This window comes from Pipra filicauda, unplaced genomic scaffold (genome assembly GCF_003945595.2).
Source record: "Pipra filicauda isolate LSUMZ 115617 unplaced genomic scaffold, ASM394559v2 scaffold104_size2351352_pilon, whole genome shotgun sequence".
Taxonomy (NCBI): Eukaryota; Metazoa; Chordata; class Aves; order Passeriformes; family Pipridae; genus Pipra; species Pipra filicauda.
Window position 1 is genome coordinate 2,125,620 of NW_024103485.1, and position 18,784 is coordinate 2,144,403.

Consider the following 18,784-nt stretch of genomic DNA (forward strand, 5'->3'; position numbering starts at 1 on the left):
TTAAGAATGCTTAAATGTCAACAAATAGGTACAATTAAATAACTATATATAAAATAGGAGCTCTTAGCTGTCCTCAATGTGGAATGAAAAAGGTTCACTATACAACTACTAATTTTTTAGAGGAATAGGCTGAGCTTGTAGTAGTTTGATTCCTCAAAAAATGAGAATGATGACAATGTAGGTTTTAGTTCTTGAAGCAGTTATTTGCCATTTCCATGGATCAAGACATCTAGTTTTTAAGAGCCACAGGAATAAAGACAATTGCTGCCTTGGGGAAGACAAACCTTTTTTAAAACCAAAAAGAAATGTGTTTTAAATAAAAAAATAAAAACATTCCACTTCAGTATCAATTTTGCACAAGTCACTTTTGAATAAATGTTTTCATCAAAAGCAGTTCACTTAAGTGGTCTTTCAAATGTGAAAATACAGAAAAAATACAGAAGAGTTGCATGGTACTGAGGTATTATGTTGCTGTTAACCCAGGATGTGAGACTGTCTCTCACCTTGCCCATATAAGCCTCATCCTAAATAATACACCAGATTTCTGTCTTCAGTCTGTGCCACCCTTTGCTTAATTCACACGTGGAAGTTCTGTGTTCTGGGCCAGGAGGTAGCTCTGTTCTTCAGGATGAAGGTCTGAGGTTCCAATCATCGCAGAACTGAGCCCCTAAAGGTTTAGCAGCAAAGTTGCTTTCCCAGATAGTCCAACCTGGACACCAGAACCACTATTGCTACCCAACAGTAAGCCTAGAGACAGCCCCTGAAGATGCCTATAAGGAGTCTATGAAAAAACATGGAAGCCTTTTTTCCATATGAGAGCACTTATAAGGAGCTATTTATGATGACAGATGCAGAAATATTTTGCAACCTCAAACCCAGCTGCTGTAGTCTCCCCTTGTGTGCAAGGCAGTACTGTCTGGAGTTAGTTTTTGGATTTGACTGGAGTGGTATTTCTGCAAGTATCAACAGTACATTGGTGTATCTGTTTTGATTTTATTGAATTATGTAAAACAAGGCTTAACACTGAGGGGATTGGGCTTTTTACAGTTTTCATGGTTTAACAATTGAAGATGGATTCTGTTATCTTTCTAAATGTTCTAGAATATAAGTAATTGCATGCAGACTTTAAATTGCTATCTTTAACATAGTAAGAATTTCAGATAGCTGTTCTTCAAGTGGTTCAGGATATCTAAGGGAGCCAACAGGGTTACAATGCTCATTTAATAATTAAAACAGAGAGGAGCTTTAGTGAGTGAGGTGGGTGTAACTGCCAAATATTTTCATGAAAATGTCAAGTTTCACTATACCTGTTATGGGGTATAGCTACACTTATATTTTGAAAGTTAGAAGTGGAGCTCAGAAGCATCTGGTTTGTTTATTTTTAAATATGGAGATGGAAAAAAGCCTTCTAATTAATGGTATGTTACTACAGAAATTTAGAGGTATTTAAGCAGATTTTGCAGCAAAAGATTAGGACTTAGAATATCTTTCCCCCTTTTTATTTTCCTGGGAGAATGGAAAGCTGCCCAATCTACAAAATGGGGATAATACTTCATTAATTCTTGAAAAACTTGAGAAACTGTAGCAGATTTTGTATATAAAGCTCTTTATAGCAGTTTTCATCCCCAAAATGTAACAGGTGACCATAAATACTCAGCTTAACTATTTTCAGTGAAAAATGGGTTTTGCCATCATCAATTACCTCGATAGTTATTCCATAAGGATCGAATATGCTTTATGCTGGTTTACCTTTCCATTTGCTCTGCGCCATTTCTTTAATGTTTTTTTTTTTGGCACTGGAGCAATTCAAAGCCATCTTCAGGTCCTGGTGCCTGGTGGTGGCAGGGATTTTAGTTGGAGTTAGTGTGGGGTGTAGCTGGAAGCTGCTGCCCTCTGATGGCTGAATCCTGCCCAGTTTGAGTTGTCTCCCAGCAAGCATCTGTCATATTCATGATAAGTAGCACAAGGTTTTAAGAGCACCTCATTTGCGTTTTAGATAAGGGATGAATGAATCAATGTTTATGACCCAGATTTTGACCTCTGGGAAAAAAACCCAAGGAGTGCTTTGTCACACTTAGGCACGCGTCGATACTCAGTATGGAAAATTCTGCATTTCAACTAGTGCTGAAAGTTGCTAAATGACTGTAGCACTCCAGAATTTTAATGTGGCAACAAGTTAAAGAATAAGCCTTTGAATTCATATCTGAGTCGAAAAGCAATACAATGTTATTATCACACAAAGAAATATTTTGCTGTTTGTTTTGCTTGAATAGCTGATGCGGAATGGCTTAATCTTGACAATTACAATACATGATTTCTTTAGGCAATTGGTGCAGTTTTTCCTTGGTCTGCTGGTAGAAGAATCACTATTTTTTTAATGTCCATAGTAACTGCTCAAGATTTTCTTAGGGAAACAACAGGATATTTTTTCACTTTTGGAAAAGAGAACATTTCAAATGGGCTTATATGGAAACAGCATAGAACTGTTAAAACTTGGTATGGTGCACCATGCAATTTAAAGTCTGCATGCAATTACTTATATTCTAGGACATTGAGAAAGATAACAGAATCCATCTTCAATTGTTAAACCATGAAAACTGTAAAAAGCCCAATCCCCTCAGTGTTAAGCCTTGTTTTACATAATTCAATAAAATCAAAACAGATACACCTGTTTTTTAATAGATTGGAAATAATTACATAAAAATTACTCCTTCGGTGGATGTAAAATTAAAGCTTTAAAAACTTTGACCTATCCAGCATATAGATAAGTTGGACAATATGATATAAACTTGATATACTAGACTGGTGAAAAAATGAAATACAGATTATATCAAGAGCTAATAGGAGAGAGGGGGATCCAGTTTCAGCTGCTACAGTGCACTGTCAGTACAATTGATTCTTTAATTGTTGTCTTGTCTTCCATTTTTTTAAATGGTGTTTGAAGTATTAAAAAAGGTCAGAGTCAGCTAGATAAACCTAACCCATGTTGAAAAACTTAGCCTTGCCGTGACATTAATGCTGTGCACTGACAAAAAGAAAATTTGCGTTTCAGCGTAATCTCTTATCAGACGTTACCAAGGAACATGCCGAGCCATCGCCCTCAAGCCTTACCCCGGTACCCAGAGGGCTACAGAACACTGCCAAGGAACAGCAAGGCACGTCCAGAGAGCCTCTGCAGCGTGGCACCCTCGGCCTACGACAGGGCCATGGGACCCGTCAGCGCCGAGGAGAAGCGGAGGTCGATGCGCGACGACACGATGTGGCAGCTCTACGAGTGGCAGCAGCGCCAGTTCTACAACAAGCAGACGACTCTGACTAGGCACAGTACCATAAGCAGCCCGAAAACTATGATTAACATTTCCGATCAGACCATGCATTCGATTCCCACCTCGCCCTCTCACGGTTCCATCGCTGGTTTCCAGGGATATTCCCCCCAGCGGACCTACCGGTCGGAAGTGTCGTCGCCGGTGCAAAGGGGGGATGTGACCATTGATCGCAGGCACAGGGCACACCATAACAAGGTAAAAATACTTCATTTCATAGCTAAACCCCCTTGTTTACAAGGATGTTTAGTAGGAAGGATATGGTTACTGTAAAACTCGTGTTGCACTGTAGTATGTTTTAATATAACGAAGTTTAATTGGCATCACGGTTTTCATGGAGAAAGGTTTGATTTTAAAAAGCACTTAAAAATCTAAAGGTAGTAAAAAGGCATTTTTATAATGCACTAGGTGAAAATGTGCTGTCCTAATATTACTGCCCATGGTATTAACATTTCTCTAAAGAAAATAAAAAGGAGTCAATAGGCAAATTATTCAGAATAGTTTGTTATATATACAGAAATATTTCCCCTTTCTAGCTCCAAGAGGACTCGAAATCCCAGATTTCTTTCCACATGCTGTTTTCTGTTCTTCAGCCACAAGTTTGGCTGCCTCAGGTTCCAGCAGAAGACAAAATATTGTTTCTTTTTATGCCTTTGAGTTGTTAAGGTGATCCCTAAAGATCGGAGTCTAAATACACACACCTTTAGTGCCTGACTAGTGTTAACTCTGCTGGTCTTCACCAGTGAGTGGGAGACGTGGAGAATTGTAAACTTGGGTGCTGTATATGGCTCTGCTATATTTGTCATGCTTGTGCTATCATGGTTTTTTAATAGATTGGAAATAATTACATAAAAATTACTCCTTCAGTTGATGCAAAATGCTCCTGAACATTTTTTCCAAAAACTTTATCTCGGTGTCTTTGTTTCTTAATGCAGGCTAAAAAAATCTGTAACTACATCTTAAAACTATTTAAACAATTTAGAGTTGATTATTAAGTCTTGGGTTTCAAAGTTTTCAGGTCTCTGTCAACAGAGTCATTTTGTTTTGACATCCTTTGTGTCTCAACTGCTTTGAAAATTTAGTAATCAGTGCCTCTCACACATGTGACAAATATCACCATGTCAGTGCAGCAGAGCATGTGCTTACTTGTTCTTTCAGCCATGTTTTGCTTCCTGATATTTTTTCCTTCTCAAACACTTTATGCTAGTATTTCATTGCATATTTAGTATCTTTTACGCAATACTAATGTTTCCCTTTGGTTTTTCAAGCTGTTTGGTTTGTATTTCATTAGTTACACAACCAGCTTTTGCTATTAACTTAAAAACACAGACCTGTTTTGAAGATTGGGTAATTAGGAGACTGATTATTTGAAATCAGTAGGGTTAAATTAAAGATTTAGACCCCATCTTCATAGAGATCTTAGGCTTTTCAATGGGAGGTGAAAACTAAAATTATTGTTTGCAAAGGCTATCAGTCAGGGAACATTAATTAAATAAATGATGAAAGTTGGGGTATTTCTAAAATTTAGAGGTAGACTGCTTGAGTGTCCTACATAGTAGATCAGCAGGGAGCATGACTGGCACAAATCATAGCAAATGTTCATGACTGTGAAGTTGGCTTGATTTTTCTTTTGTGTTTTTTTTTAGCAATTAAAAGTTTTGGGGTCTTTAGAAATAACTTTGGATCATACTGTGCTATTTTTTTTTTGTACAGCATGTCTTTGTACCCGACAGAAGGTCGATGCCAGCAGGCCTGAGTTTACAGCCTGTTACTCCTCAGAGCCTCCAAGGCAAAACAGTGAGTTGGTTTTTTTATTTTGTTCATCAGGGGCTTTTAAGAATAATTCTTTAAATAGGAAGAGGCAACACTGAAATCTTATTGTATTCAAAGCTTGCATTAAATTTAGCCTTTATTTTAATTATCGGAGATTTTTATAGCAAGTAAAGAAATACTCTGTGGTTCCTCTGAATGCTGAGAATATCATGTAGCTGCTGAGTCAAGATTTTCTTTGAGAAATATAGATTTATTATTTTTTTAATCATCGTTGATACATTGCTGAACTTCCTGGGAGAGGGTAGAATACATCACGGAACACTTATTTCTCCATTAATTATTTAGGAGAACCTAGAAATAAAGTTTGGCTTTTTTTGGAAATCTGAAAGATACTAAAACTGCATTTTGTATAATTGGCCTTTCTGACATCCCCCATTTTAGTGTGGTAGAGCTGAAATTCTCACTGAAAGTATTTCATCAAAGTAATATTGGTGAATACGGTTCGCCTTCCTTACTGAAACATGACTCATCCTAAATCTTACGATATTGTCCTCGGTTTATATATTTTCTTTACCAGTTTTTGCCTCCATTCCATAATCTTTCTCTGTCCATCTGAAATTACTGATTTCAAGAGTTACAAATTAAGAACACAGATTTTTTTTTTTTGATTCACACTGTGGGCAGCAACTCGCAGTCAGTCCTTCCACTGCTTCAATCCCTGTTTCTTGCACTTCCCAGCATGAATCTCTGGCACCTTCAGGAATTTGCGGGTTGTCCTTGGGCAGCTGGTGCCTTACAGACATTTCTTTGGGTTCATGGGCTGATGAGGGGGGTAAGGGGCAAAAGAAGGTCCAAGCTTCTGCCTGTGGAAACCAGAAGTCCTGCCCCCACAGCATGAGCGTTGCAGGGGCCAGAGGAGGGAACCCGTAGGTAGCTCTGGAGAAAATTTTGTGCTGTGGTTGTTGCCAGAGTCCCAAGAGCTGTATCAAATGCTGTATCACAGCACTTGCAGCAGCATCAAACGTGTTTGCAACGTTAGGAATGTCTAGAGACGAGTGGGAATTATGGTTTGATGGGCTCCTCTTTGGAAAAAGGTTTACTTGCAAACATTGGATTTAAGTGCCATTAAATATTTTATTCCTAATGCACTCAAACTGGGCTTTTGCAGAACATACTGAGAGGAGTTTTGACCTTGAAAAAGTGGATCAATGTTTCTTTTGCTTGAAGATGCTACTTTCAGTTCTCATATTCCTAAAAATAAGATGTCTTGTGCTTTGAATTGATGTTAATTTTCAGACTGAAAGCACTGTCACTTATTTTTGGAGAGAGCTTGAAAATGCCTTGTATAGCAGTCTAGATTCTTACATTTACTCTCTGAAATTAAATATTTTAAATCCAGGTATTGAAAGAGTACTGTAAGAAGAAAAACTGCCATTAGAAAACTTGGGTTTGGTGTTGGTTTTCCCTGAAAGCAAATGGTTTTGCCAACTGAAGCTATGTGGAAATCCCTTGCTCCCTCTTGTGGGCTACTCTTGCCCCAACTCACAACGGTGCCAGTGCCATGCTTATTCTCAGGGATGTTTCCTCTTTATTCTAAGAAACTGGTATTCATTTTTCAGTGTTTCAATATGTGGTTCTCTGGAGCTTTTTTCTTTACTTCTTTGCTTTGGGGAAATTCTGTGACTTTGGGAGACAGCAAGCTGGGTTTTAGGAGGTTTTTGTGTTTGGGTTTTATTTAACTCGCAGAACTTGTGAGAAAATCAAAATGCTGGGTGAATATTTAACCTCTTGTAAGATTGACTTCTGGAGAAGTGTAAGAAACAGAAGCAAACACAAACATAACAAAAAATACTCGTTAAGTGGTTTGTTTTCTTTGAAGTATTGCTAATACAAAACGGTTCAGAATGGTTCAGATAAAGTTTCCCAAACTGAGCTAAACTGATCTGTGTGGAATTACCTGACAAATACCCATTTGAGTGTGACTTTATTTCCATAATATATATAATCTTAGGGTTCAAATGCTGGTCCTCATCACTTCCCAAGCGATGACTAAACTTTATTGTACAGCTTAGTCATAAAGCAATAAAATAACTGATAGCCTCAGACCTGTGAAAGGTGTGATGGAAAATTATATTCTTCATGCTTGTTCAGTTTTATTTTGTGAAAGGTGATGGTTTCTGAGGCAGTTCAGTTAAGATGGATTTTTCATTATTTTTACTCTCAATTTTGAGGCATACATTTGAAGAATTGTATTAAAAACTAAACTTCCTTGAGGGCATATTTTGATTCTTTCACCAAGCTCAAGTGGCTTTCCATGTGCAAGTAGTGATAACCTAAGAACCAGAATTATCTCCCCCTCCTCTTAAGCCAGTATCGTCAATTTGATGTGCACGTCAGAGGAAGTGTGAGGACTGCACAGACTTTATCCTGCAAAATCCTCCCTTATTTTTGTCCTTTATGCAGAATGTTTTACTCCTACAGCATTTGCAGCATCAAATTGTTTTGAGCAGTTAAAAGTTAACCTTTCATTATATATTTGAAAGCGGTCAGTTTGGGGAGGGGGTGGAAATGGTGTTTCTTCTGTTGTATCGCTGTAGAAAGTTGTTTGTTTTTTTTTTTTGTAAGAAAGATACTCAGAAGCCTTATTTTATTTAAGTGTTGTTTGGGATTCCAATTAACCTTTTTTCTACTCTTTGGCTTCTCACACTGCACTCCTTCAGCCAGAGGAGCTCACGCTGCTGCTAATAAAGCTGAGACGGCAGCAAGCTGAACTGAGTAGTATCCGGGAACACACACTAGCACAGCTCATGCAACTAAAACTTGAGGCCAGCAGCCCAAAGGTCAGCTATAAAGCAATGTGTGTCATGTACCATTCTCACTAACCTGTAGTCATCCATTAATCAAAAGTTTGCTTTGTACTTTTGTCGGTGAAAAATTTTCCGACTGTCGTGCGCGAGTAGAATAGAGTAACTTTGATTCTTTGTGTATGTGATGTTCTGCTATTAACCCTTTGAGGTTTTACTTTGGGGCTTTCTGAAATGAGCCAAGTTCAAAATTGCAGGGGGATATTTTAAAATATCTTGTAGTTAAAGGTTTTTTAATCTATTGGTATCACAAAAATCAGTAGTGATAGATTGTGAGATTAATTTATTGTTTATACTGCCTCATTTCAGATATTTTCTTATTCATAATATGTCTGCGAACAGCAGGACTGGCTTAAAACACAGATTTATCAAAGGGTTTATAGTTGTCTGTGTAGTGGGCATTTATATGAGCTTACTGTATTTTAGATGTAAATAGAAAATGTGCTTCATAGCCTAATTTGTGGTAAACTTCCATCACTTCTGTTTCGGGATCAAGACTTGTAACAGTTCACCAAAAAAAAGCAGTTTAAAAACATCATTATATTTCTGCATAAAACAGATCACTGTCTAGTTTACATCTTTTAAAGCTCTTTTCATGCATTCTGCACCTTCTGTCCCTTTCCTTTTGCCCTCTGACTGCTGCCTACTAGAATGAGATTCTTTCACATCACCTTCAAAGGAATGCTATATATTTGGATCACCAGGTGGGATTTGCATTTTTCTTGTGCGTTTGAGTTTCTTAATGCTTTTTACCTGCTTCTATCAAAGCTGGAAATATTTGGGGAGAAGGATTTTCAGTGCTTTTTATGAAGTTGGAGGATGCCCATAGCATGGAATATCTTAATCAGTTACGAATCTGACATGTTATAAGGCCAAAAAAATTAAAATTTGTCAGAATACAGCAGCAACTTGCCAATTAATTTCTCTGTTCTTCATTTCCTTCTTACAATAACACTAACTGTAGTGTTTTACCTTCTTTAACCAAAGTCATAATTTATCTCCAAGCTCATATGACACACATGCAACTTATAGAAAAATTATACTTCTGAAAATTTCTGTTTTCCAAATTAAGGAGAGTTAGATGTTTCTGCAGGACATTAAATTAAAGAGAGGTCAAACATGAAGAAATGTTTTAATCAGATCATAACATGGCTCATTTTCTCATATTTTTCTCAGTTAATTCTTGAAGATTTATATAAGAATAAGATTTTACTTCTTTACAATTTCTCATAACTTACAAAGCGAGGGTACAATTATGTCTTCACTAACATAATTGATTGCCAAGTGAAGAATTGTGATATCACAAGCCTCTCTTTATGGCTTTGTTGCATGATCAAATGAGATTTCAGTACAACTTACGTGTGAGAAGTTTTTAAATGGCATTTCTTTTTACTAGCATTTATAAAAGACAGTCATAAGTGCTTAGAGGAAAAAGAAGCAGCTAGGTGACCATTGGTTAAAAATGTAAAAATCACTGTGGCTTTTTCTTTTTCTAATAATCTGTCTTTGAATGAAACTTTTGAGCTTTACACTTAAAAAACCAACTGTTAGAACATTTATATCCTGCATGTTCCTCTAATGGGATTTCAGTGAGTTATTAAAAGCCCCACCTGTACAGAGACATACACACTCTCACGTGGACTTGGCTCACCCAGTGGCTTTATTTTCCTACTATTTCTTGAAAACAAGGTGTGAATTATGATCAATTTAATTTGATTGCAACGCATTTTTAAACACCTCTGTCTTGTTTTACTTAAGGGGTTGCAGGAGGTCCAAAACAGTAGGGGAAAACTGCTTGCTATATTAGACCAAAATATTTCATCCAACTCAAATATTTCCAGTTTATAATGATTTGGAATAAGGGGGTTGATTCTGTCTTCTATGTAATTCGTTGCCAAGAAAGGTTAACAGTCAATGTGAAGTGTAAAACCCTGTACCATGCTGTTGCTTAATTAGCCAAGCTTGTGAGTATAATGGGCAGGATTAAATGGAGGGAATTGCCTTTGTGCAACATGCAAAGTGGTAAAAATTATTTTCCTTTTACTCGTATCAGATAAAATTTAGAAATGTGGTGTGGTAAGCATTCATTTAGGGAAGTGTCTAAATAATTACCCATACCAGAGATGCAAGAAATCACTGCACTTCTTAACACAAGAAATCATTATCGAGTCTAAAATATATTAAACACAAAATCATGGAAGAGCAGGTTGGAATACTTGTCCCAGTTTCTGATCAGTTTTTCTTTTCTTCTCCGGTTTTATAATACTGTCATCTACCTGTAGCAAATTAATCTCCTTGAGAGTCTTTTTACTTTGTGTATCACTGCTTCTAGGGTGGTATCACATTTATATCTTTTCATTGCTTTGTCCAATGTCAATTTTCCTTTATGTTGGAGAGAAAAAAAAAATCAAAAAAATCAAAAGGCCTTTCCTCCTTGTCAGCTGCATCTTTAACCAGCGTGCATAATCACTTTCCCTCTCTGAATTTTAAGTGTCCACTGTAATTAAATTTGGTATTTTCACTTGTATTTAATCTCTGAAAATAGTGTCAAAACCTGATTTGCCTAAAACATGTGGTGGGACTCCAGTTATCTTCAGCTCTCACTTTCTTGGTCACAAAGAATTCAGTGCTGTACATGACAATAAATAGTAAGTGTGTACTGAGGTTGCACAGGTGAATTTTCAGGCACACTCAAGTTCATGTGTAGGGAGGGTTACTTTTATATTGTTGCAGTAAGTTGTTGTCTGCTGGTTAGGTGGTTTTCTTATCAGGAATCAAGAATATTCCATCACCTTTTTGAAATCATGCTTCATTTTTGTGCTGCTGTTTCCTTTGGAGATGCTTCAAAATTCTCATGTTACACTTTCTGATGTTTTGGTATTATGCTTTCAGAATTTTTGTTGTTGTTGTTGGAGTTCAGAGATGGAGGAAAAAAAAAAAAGATCAAAGAGACTGGCACACATATATCCAGCCATATGATTTCTTTGATGTCTTATGGCCAAAAGAATGATTGTCCAGCACCCTTTTCTTTTGAAACCACTCTGCTGGCTCAGGGTTTGTAGAGAGTTGGGAGAGGGATTCATCTGCTATTTAGGAAGTTCTGTGGACATAGCTAGCAACCCCAGGCAAACAATGATGATTTGTTTGCCAGTGTGGGATGTTATGAGTACATATTAGCAAATTTTAAAGGATCACTTATTGTGTATTATTAAATCCAAGCCTGCCATCTCCATAATTTATTTGTACCCAGTAATTACAATAACAGTAATGAAAAACAGGAACATAAGGGTGTTTTTCTTTTTTTTTTTTAAATACAGGCTAGACATGCTTTTTTCTCCTTTGTAAATAAAGCCCTGGCAGGAGGTCCCACTTGAATCTTTCTGTTATTATCAAGAATTCCAGCACACCAGTCTTTTAGTAAGCTTCTGAATGTTATGTTGGTAGTAAAACTTTTCTTGGGCTGAAAAACCCTTTTCCACTGAGCTCATGCTATCTATGTAAAACTCTCCATGTATGTTGTCTGATTGATCTCAGCATTTCCCATGAAGGTTTGTCACAGTAGAAGTTTTACTAAATTTCATTTCAATTAGCCTTTTTTTCCCCCCAATTTTTTGAAATAGCTATTCACGTAAATAGTTTAGGTGTTAAGTAGTTAAAATAATTCTGCTGGTACTTTCATTTTTCATTTCCTTCAGTTTTCAAAGGGTGCCTAAAAAATAAACAGAACTTGAACAAGAAGTTGTCAAATAAAGGAGTCAAGGTCCCACAGCCAACATCCTTACTGTCTTGGTCATTTGCTTCTGTTTTCTCCTCTTCAGCACCTTCTTTCTGACATGCTGAAGGTGGTTCTGGGAAAAGGCAATAAATTAAGGAAGGCTGGAACAGTACAAGGAGGTTTGGATAGAGTTGACAGATAATCCTCTATTATATCTGGTATCTTTCAGCCTAAAATTTTATGTCCTGTGTTAGCAGCATATAGGATACTACTCTTACATGTATTTTTCATCTGGAAAAGGTACAGTGGCTGACACAGCCACCACTGTTCTTTTGACTGCCTTTTTTTTTTTTTTCCTTTTCACTCCCCAGAGGAAGAAGGGAGACTCGAGGACAGGGACTCTCTAGGGTGAAAAAAAAAAGACTGCGTGGAGGCAGAAGTGCTGTAAAAAGAAGAGAGGAAGGAAAACTGCTTTTTCCTTCATTTTTTTTTTTTGGACAGAGTATTAAATAGCAGAGGGAAGGTGGGAGAAAAGCTTGGTCAGGTCCTATTGCCACTGTCCTGGTAGGCAGCCACTGTTCCAGCTGATCGCTGCCACCAGACCAGCACATCCTGAAATGTCATCTGGGTAGGGTGTTACCAAACACAGAAGAGAATTCAGGAAAAGGAAGGAAGAGGAGAAGTTGTCAATAGCTTGACTTGACAGTTTAAAACACAAAATACCCACTGAGATGTTCACTCGTAAATAAAGTAGCTGTTCATATAGTTCCTATGTCAAGGAGGTGGGGTTTTATTGTTTCCAGCAGGAAAATGCTTTTATATAGTACATCAGTAGAGAAAAAAGCAAAGATGAAGCATTACTTCTGGGGAGAAAGGAGTTATTCACTAGAAGTAGAAAATTACAAATGCAAGGCTGGTGGATTTTATTTGGATTTATTGCTGCGTTGCTGTGTGACACTTTGGTTTGCTTATGGAAATCTATTAATTCCAATTTTTGTGACTTCTTTAATTGGAGAGACTCTATGAGTATAATAATATTACATGTAGGATCTAAAATCTGTCCTTTGTTGTACAAAAAAAAAATAATATTTTTTTTCTGAAATGAATGAGAATCAAGGCTTGCTTCTGTTACGAACAAGCAATTATTTTACTTTGAGCTATTTATTCAGTGTGAATAGTGTCCAACTTCAGTTTGGGAGTAGGTTTATGATAATGCTTGAAGAACACAAAATAGGTATTCTCCTTACCTTTTAGAGCATGGGACTTGCCATTGTGTCCCACGTAACTCTGGTTTACTTTACCAGTTCTTGAGCACGCCCTGCCTCTGTGTTTCTTCCTCAAGGTCTGAATTTCTCAACAGTTGATTGTCAGTATTTTTTGGAAACATTATTTCCTAAAGGGGAAAAACACTTGCTGTATTTGACTGTTACAAAGGCTCTTTAGTTGGCACTACTTCACCCATTACCTGGTTTTTGGTTTTTGTTCCACAAGGGCTCAGGGAACTGCGGTTTTTTGGATATAAGTGGCCTTTGCAAATAGTGTTAGATAAGAATAGTTAAGCAGGTAGTAAAGATATTGGAAGAAGTGCTATAAATCAAAGTTGGAGCTGTCTGGAGGACAGAACATTACTTCAAAATGTCCTTTGAGCAAATCCACTTTGCTTATTTTCTAATCTGGATGTAAACAGTCTTTGAACAGTTCAACAGAAATTAATTCTGGCCTTGTCTGTTATTGATCAGAAAGAAAAAATTTGAAATATTGTAAAAAAATATTAGCTAGAGAGTATTGAAGCTGTTGAAATCCTCCTAATAAAAATGCATCCAAACCTGTATCTCCTAATAAAATATCTGAGCCTCAGAGTAATTTTTATTTTACAGTTATTTAAGTTGGCTGTAGTTTGATTGCTCAGCTTTGGACCCTGCTGTTAATCTTACTGTTCAGATCTCTTTTGAGATCACCTGTTGCACCCAATCTCTGGACAAAATTTTAATATAAGGGGAGAACAACTTCTTGGGTCAGTTCTAGTTTTCTGTTTATGTGTGCTATAGATGATGGAGCAAATGGCAGGGGTTGCTTGTTTAGTGTTTTTCCTGCCTTGAACAAACAGAGCATCATCATAAGCTTGCCTTCTTAAGGTATTCTGCATTGGCTGATTAACTCATCAGCTGATCAGACTTTACTATGTGTAAAAAACAACAACAACAACAACAAAAAGGTCCTCTATCTATGACAAGAAAATATGTTTCCTGTGAGGTGAAAAAAAACCTACTTCTCCAAACGTACAAGTTAGGTTTTTTCCCTAAATAAATAGGAGCAAGAAGTTTCAAAAGGCATTAAAAACTCATTCTGTGGCATTTCAGTCCGTGAAACAAAACCTTGCTTTGTAATTTCATGGGGAGTGTGTATATATACACATACGGAGTGAAGGATCATAAATATTCCTTCACACACTTCCTGTGTAACCAACCGTACTCGAAACAGGTATTCCTCGAGTTTCCAACAGGTCCTAAAGTTTCCAACAAAAATAGGATTATGCATTAAGTGACTTTTGAGTTTCTTTTGGAGAAGAAAACCACCTGTTCTCATAATTTCTCCCTTACTGTTAGGAAAGCCTCCTTTCTAAAACCAAGAGGCCCATACTGTTTTCTGTTGCACACTTTTCTGAATTCCTAAATGTATGCAATGTGTAATAAAGCATCTGGTTTGGGCATTTGCACCCATATCAAAAATACTAATCACTATAGAAACTGTCTGACCAGTTCCAAAATGATTTCACACCTGTGTATGGGGGTGGATAAATGCAACAAGCAATGGTTCAAAGTCCCTAAGGATATAAATCAGTGCAGTATATAAAGGCATTGTTTGATACGTGAACATGAGCCTGAACCTCACTTCAGTATTCACAGGCTGGGGATGCTTATATCTTTTTAATGTACATTGAGTTATTAAATCTATAATTTAAAAGGTTTTTGATAAAGGTTTGAGTGTTCCTATTGCAAAATCTGATAATACTTTTCATTTCAATATCGTGCGAAGCCAAACTTATCTTAAGCATTTTTATTTTTAAAAAGGGAGAGCCTTGGTGAATAAATATTGCATTGGTTCTGATCATTTCTGTGATTTTGATATATTTGTTTGATATTATTAAACTTTCCAGATGTTGCTATTACTGAATGATGGAATATATAAAAAGCATGGGTTAAAATGTAATCTGCTGCATTATTAGAAAAAAATTAAAGTAGAGGCTATATTTTACAGTGTCGTCTTTCAAATCTAGCCATGCTGTAAACTGATGTTTGCTGTATGCTCCTCCTGATTTGAAATAGATGAAAGAGAATGAACCTTTAATCACCTTGGTTCACACTATGATTGAGAACTCGGCGCTAAGACCGCAACTGTACCAGCAAGTAAGGTCTTGGATAGTGAATGAAATTTGCTTTATCATCTGCGAAAATTTTCCTTAGTGACAGTTTTGGTTGTTCCTCAGATTTATTCATGACATTGGTGTTTCTCTTCTTTGCTTTGGAAAACCACAAGTCATCCATGCTTTATACAATGCTGCAATATTGTTAGCATGGCTTCTGCTGCGTTTTTGTTGTTTAGTATTAAATGTACACTTTTGAACTACTTTTTTCTGTCTAGACGATTTAATTAGTTGATGCTTTATGCAGGTGTCCAGTAAATTCATAAACCTTCCAATAAGCTTCCAACATTTGTCTTAGCATGATTCTCTGCAATTAGTGTTCAAAGGTGCTTCTTTCTTTTTGACCACTACAAAAGCATGTGAGTGGTGTTTACCTGGTCATCTCTGGCAATTTTGTTTCGTTCTAGGAAGTGGATTTACAAGTTTTTGTTTGCACCTACCCAGCCTTTAGCCACTGAAGAAAGGAAGGATCAAAATTACTTTGATCTGGGGACTGTAAATCCAAAAGGCAGTGTCTGTTCATAAAGTCACAGCAGACTTAACTGTGCACACTTACTGAGTAACTAGTGATGGTTGTAAATGGTAAGATGGAAGAAGAACCAGAAATGTGAATGGAAATATTGTCTGTGAGTTGAGACCTGCATTAACTTATGAGCATGGCCAATCATATCTGTTGGCACTGCAGTGTCTTAGGGATGCTGGGGCTTAACTGAATAGTCCCTGTCACATCAGGGGATGTTTAAGAAGTTTCTTGCCTCAAATACAACAAAGATGTTTTTCTTACAAGGGATATCTGACCAGTTGCATTGCATTTACATTTATGCTCTCATGAGCCAGAATTGCATATAAAGGTTGTGTAACTTGAAGAAAAGGAGATGTTCTGCCACGTTAAACTGTCACTTATTAGTGATTAAGGCTCTGCCACGTTTCTAAAAATTTCCGCAGCTTAACTGCGTTTCATTTTTTTTAAAAATCAACTCCACATTATAAATTTGCTTCTGATCCAGAAAAGTTGCAAAAAAAAAAAAAAATCTCAGCTTTCCAGAGGAAGTTGAGTTGTGAGTGACTGATTTCATCATCGTCCACGTTGTGCTTCTCTGTGCAAAACGGGATCTTTAACATGGAACCTGAAGGAACTGCTTGGAGAGGAATGGGAGAAGTAAGGTGCCCTCAAGCCCTAAATTAAACTTTGGAGTTTCTGTTGTATTATTTTGAAGAAGCCTAGGGGTTGCAGTTTTTTTAAAGTGGATCAGTTTTCTCTGATAGAGTATGTAAGACAAGTCGACGTACGTATAACAAACAGAGGTGGTTTAGATTGTGTCAGGATAAACTGGCTCAGGCTTCTGATATTCATATAGACAGGTTTGAGGTATAGCTGTGCCTGGGCTAATCTGCTCAGGTATTTAGGGATACCAGTAAATTTCCAAGTGCTGCCCTAAGGAAGCTGTGCTGCACAGCACTGCCTTCACCTTATCAGCACAGCTGCTGCTTTGTCTTTGACACTGAATAAACACCTTTTTTGACGTTCTTGTCAAAGAAACACTGACTAACAGGTCGTGAAGACTGAATAACCTGTTGTCACTAGAGATGTGGTCTCTTCAGGTCAGGGTGTTTGCAGCCTTGTGTGGAAGGAACCCACGTGTTGCCTAAACTGTAGAGTGACAAGATCGTTTGCTTTCATGGATGAAATCTCCTCCATGAGATACTACATTAACTTACTTCCAGGAAAGGATAAAAAACACACTCAAAATTTCACTGCCTAAGTAGTGTTCTGAACTTCTGTAATGCAAAACTAACCTGTTTAAAATTCTGGCAGCTTATTTAAAGTCTAAACAGATGTGCAGGTTTTTTATTCAAATAAAATACATTTTATACACCTTTCCTGCTGCAGTTTTAACGAGTTGTTAAACAGTTGGGAGAAGCCTCTGTGCAAGTGACTGAAACCTGTTCTGTTGTCAAGATGATAAACTAGTTTCTGATGACTGTAACCATTCCTGCTGATAAAGAAAAGGATCTTTATTAGCTTCAGTTTGTTCAGTTCAGTTTTATGACTGAGCTTATTTAGAATTAAGCAAAGGAAAGCAAGTAAAGCTTGTACTTAACTAAAAAATTAAAATGCCTTGCTTCTTGTTTGTTTGTAATGATTAATGGTTCTTTAGTAAAATAGCAAAAATATCTGCTATTTCAAATGTGTTATTTATAAGGCATTTTTGTTTGTGATTTGTTACATCTTCACAGTTATTTAAATCACTTTGACTTACATCAGTCTGCTCTACAGACTGTACTGCAAATTCACAAGTACAAGCCAGGAAGATGATTCCATGTGTACAGACAAGAAAAAAAAAGACACTTTTTACAGACTGGACCCATTTCTGCCTTGTTTGCTTTTATTTCTAATACTAGGTGAGGAGTGTTAATCTTGTTTTCTAAAGCAGCATAGGCTGATTTAGAAAAGTAAAATTTTCCTCAGTTATTCTTACATGTGTGAGTTCCCTGAAGGGAGAAAAGTTAAAATCTTGAGTGCAACAAGCTAACATCCGGGTCTTTCCATGGATAATTGTTCCTAATACATTAAAACCAGAGAAAAGTAGCCTGTGATTTTTTTGCTCCTATAAGGATGGGGAGATGTTGTTTATGGCATATTATTATCGTTGTCACAGCTGCATACATTTAAACTGTCACACTTGTTAGATTTTGAGATTTGTAGGCAGAAATATTTTTCAGGTTTCGTTACGAACAGGAGATGATCGTGTTTGAGCTAAAAATCTTCTTTTTCCAATTTGAACATGTTATATGACAACATTATTCAAAATTAGAGGAGAACCTTGCTTACTGGGGGCTAAGTATCCATTTGCCCTGCTTCCTGGTAGCAAGAAGTATTTTAAAAAGCAAAAAAAAAAAAAAAAAATCCTCTTGGAAGTCTTGACTTTAATTTAAAAAATGCCCCAGACTGTCCTGTTTTAATTTCCTAAGTGCAGAGCTGTGTAGTGTAGTTTTGGGGTGTGAAATTACCTGCCATGTATTTATTGAATCAAAACCATTAGTGGAATCTGAAAATAGCTCATAAGGTAATGAAATAACACTGTCACTGAAATGTTTTTAATATTGACAACTTAAATAGGTTTAACCCCTCATTTCTGAAGCACATGAATTATCCGCTCCTGTGATTCATCTGGTGTTGGTGTCTGATGGAGATGGGGAACTGTACAGTGGGACTGTACAGTTTAAAACAAATTGTTTCTAACCTAAGATGAAGGTTCAGTTAAGGTCATGTCACTTTTTCATGTGCAAGGTCCACGTTTGGCCAAACTCTGCGTGAGCAGTTTACCTCCCAAAAATGGTAAGTTCTATTTGTAGGAGTCAGGGTGCTGCTCCCTAGTGTTTGGGAATTGTGCAGTGAGAGGAATGGACTTTGGTGTGGTTTAAGCAGGCAAATGTCGAGGGAAAGCGAAGTCAGCAGCAAGTCACGTCGCTGGTTCAGTAGGTGGCACTCTTGCTCTGAAATTACCGTCCCGGCACAGGATTTGTAGGAGCGATTTGGCGAAGAAAAGGCGTTTGTGGAACGTGACAGAAAGTACATTTTGATAACTTGGTCATTGGAGCTCTTATAATGCGTTTTCCAGGGTTATGAGGTTGTTAACCTCGCTTGAGATGTGTAATTGCGTTTTGTCTGCTGCAGTTCCTC

At 37.1% G+C, this 18,784-nt stretch overlaps 1 protein-coding gene across 11 annotated transcripts in view; it reads left to right on the forward strand.

Moving 5' to 3' along the window:
• The window catches only part of PLEKHA5 (pleckstrin homology domain containing A5), a 166,380-nt gene that overhangs the window by 122,554 nt on the left and 25,042 nt on the right, over positions 1-18,784 (forward strand). For 5 of the 11 annotated variants that reach the window (XM_027747471.2, XM_027747463.2, XM_027747465.2 and 2 more), the window contains 5 exons: positions 3,053-3,521; positions 5,037-5,120; positions 7,817-7,936; positions 8,611-8,664; positions 15,002-15,082. In XM_027747471.2, the coding sequence (XP_027603272.2) occupies positions 3,053-3,521; positions 5,037-5,120; positions 7,817-7,936; positions 8,611-8,664; positions 15,002-15,082 (808 nt within the window). Of the gene's footprint in view, positions 1-3,052; positions 3,522-5,036; positions 5,121-7,816; positions 7,937-8,610; positions 8,665-14,933; positions 15,091-18,784 lie in introns of those variants that run through there. The other 6 variants (XM_027747464.2, XM_039379460.1, XM_027747470.2 and 3 more) reach the window with 4 other exon arrangements.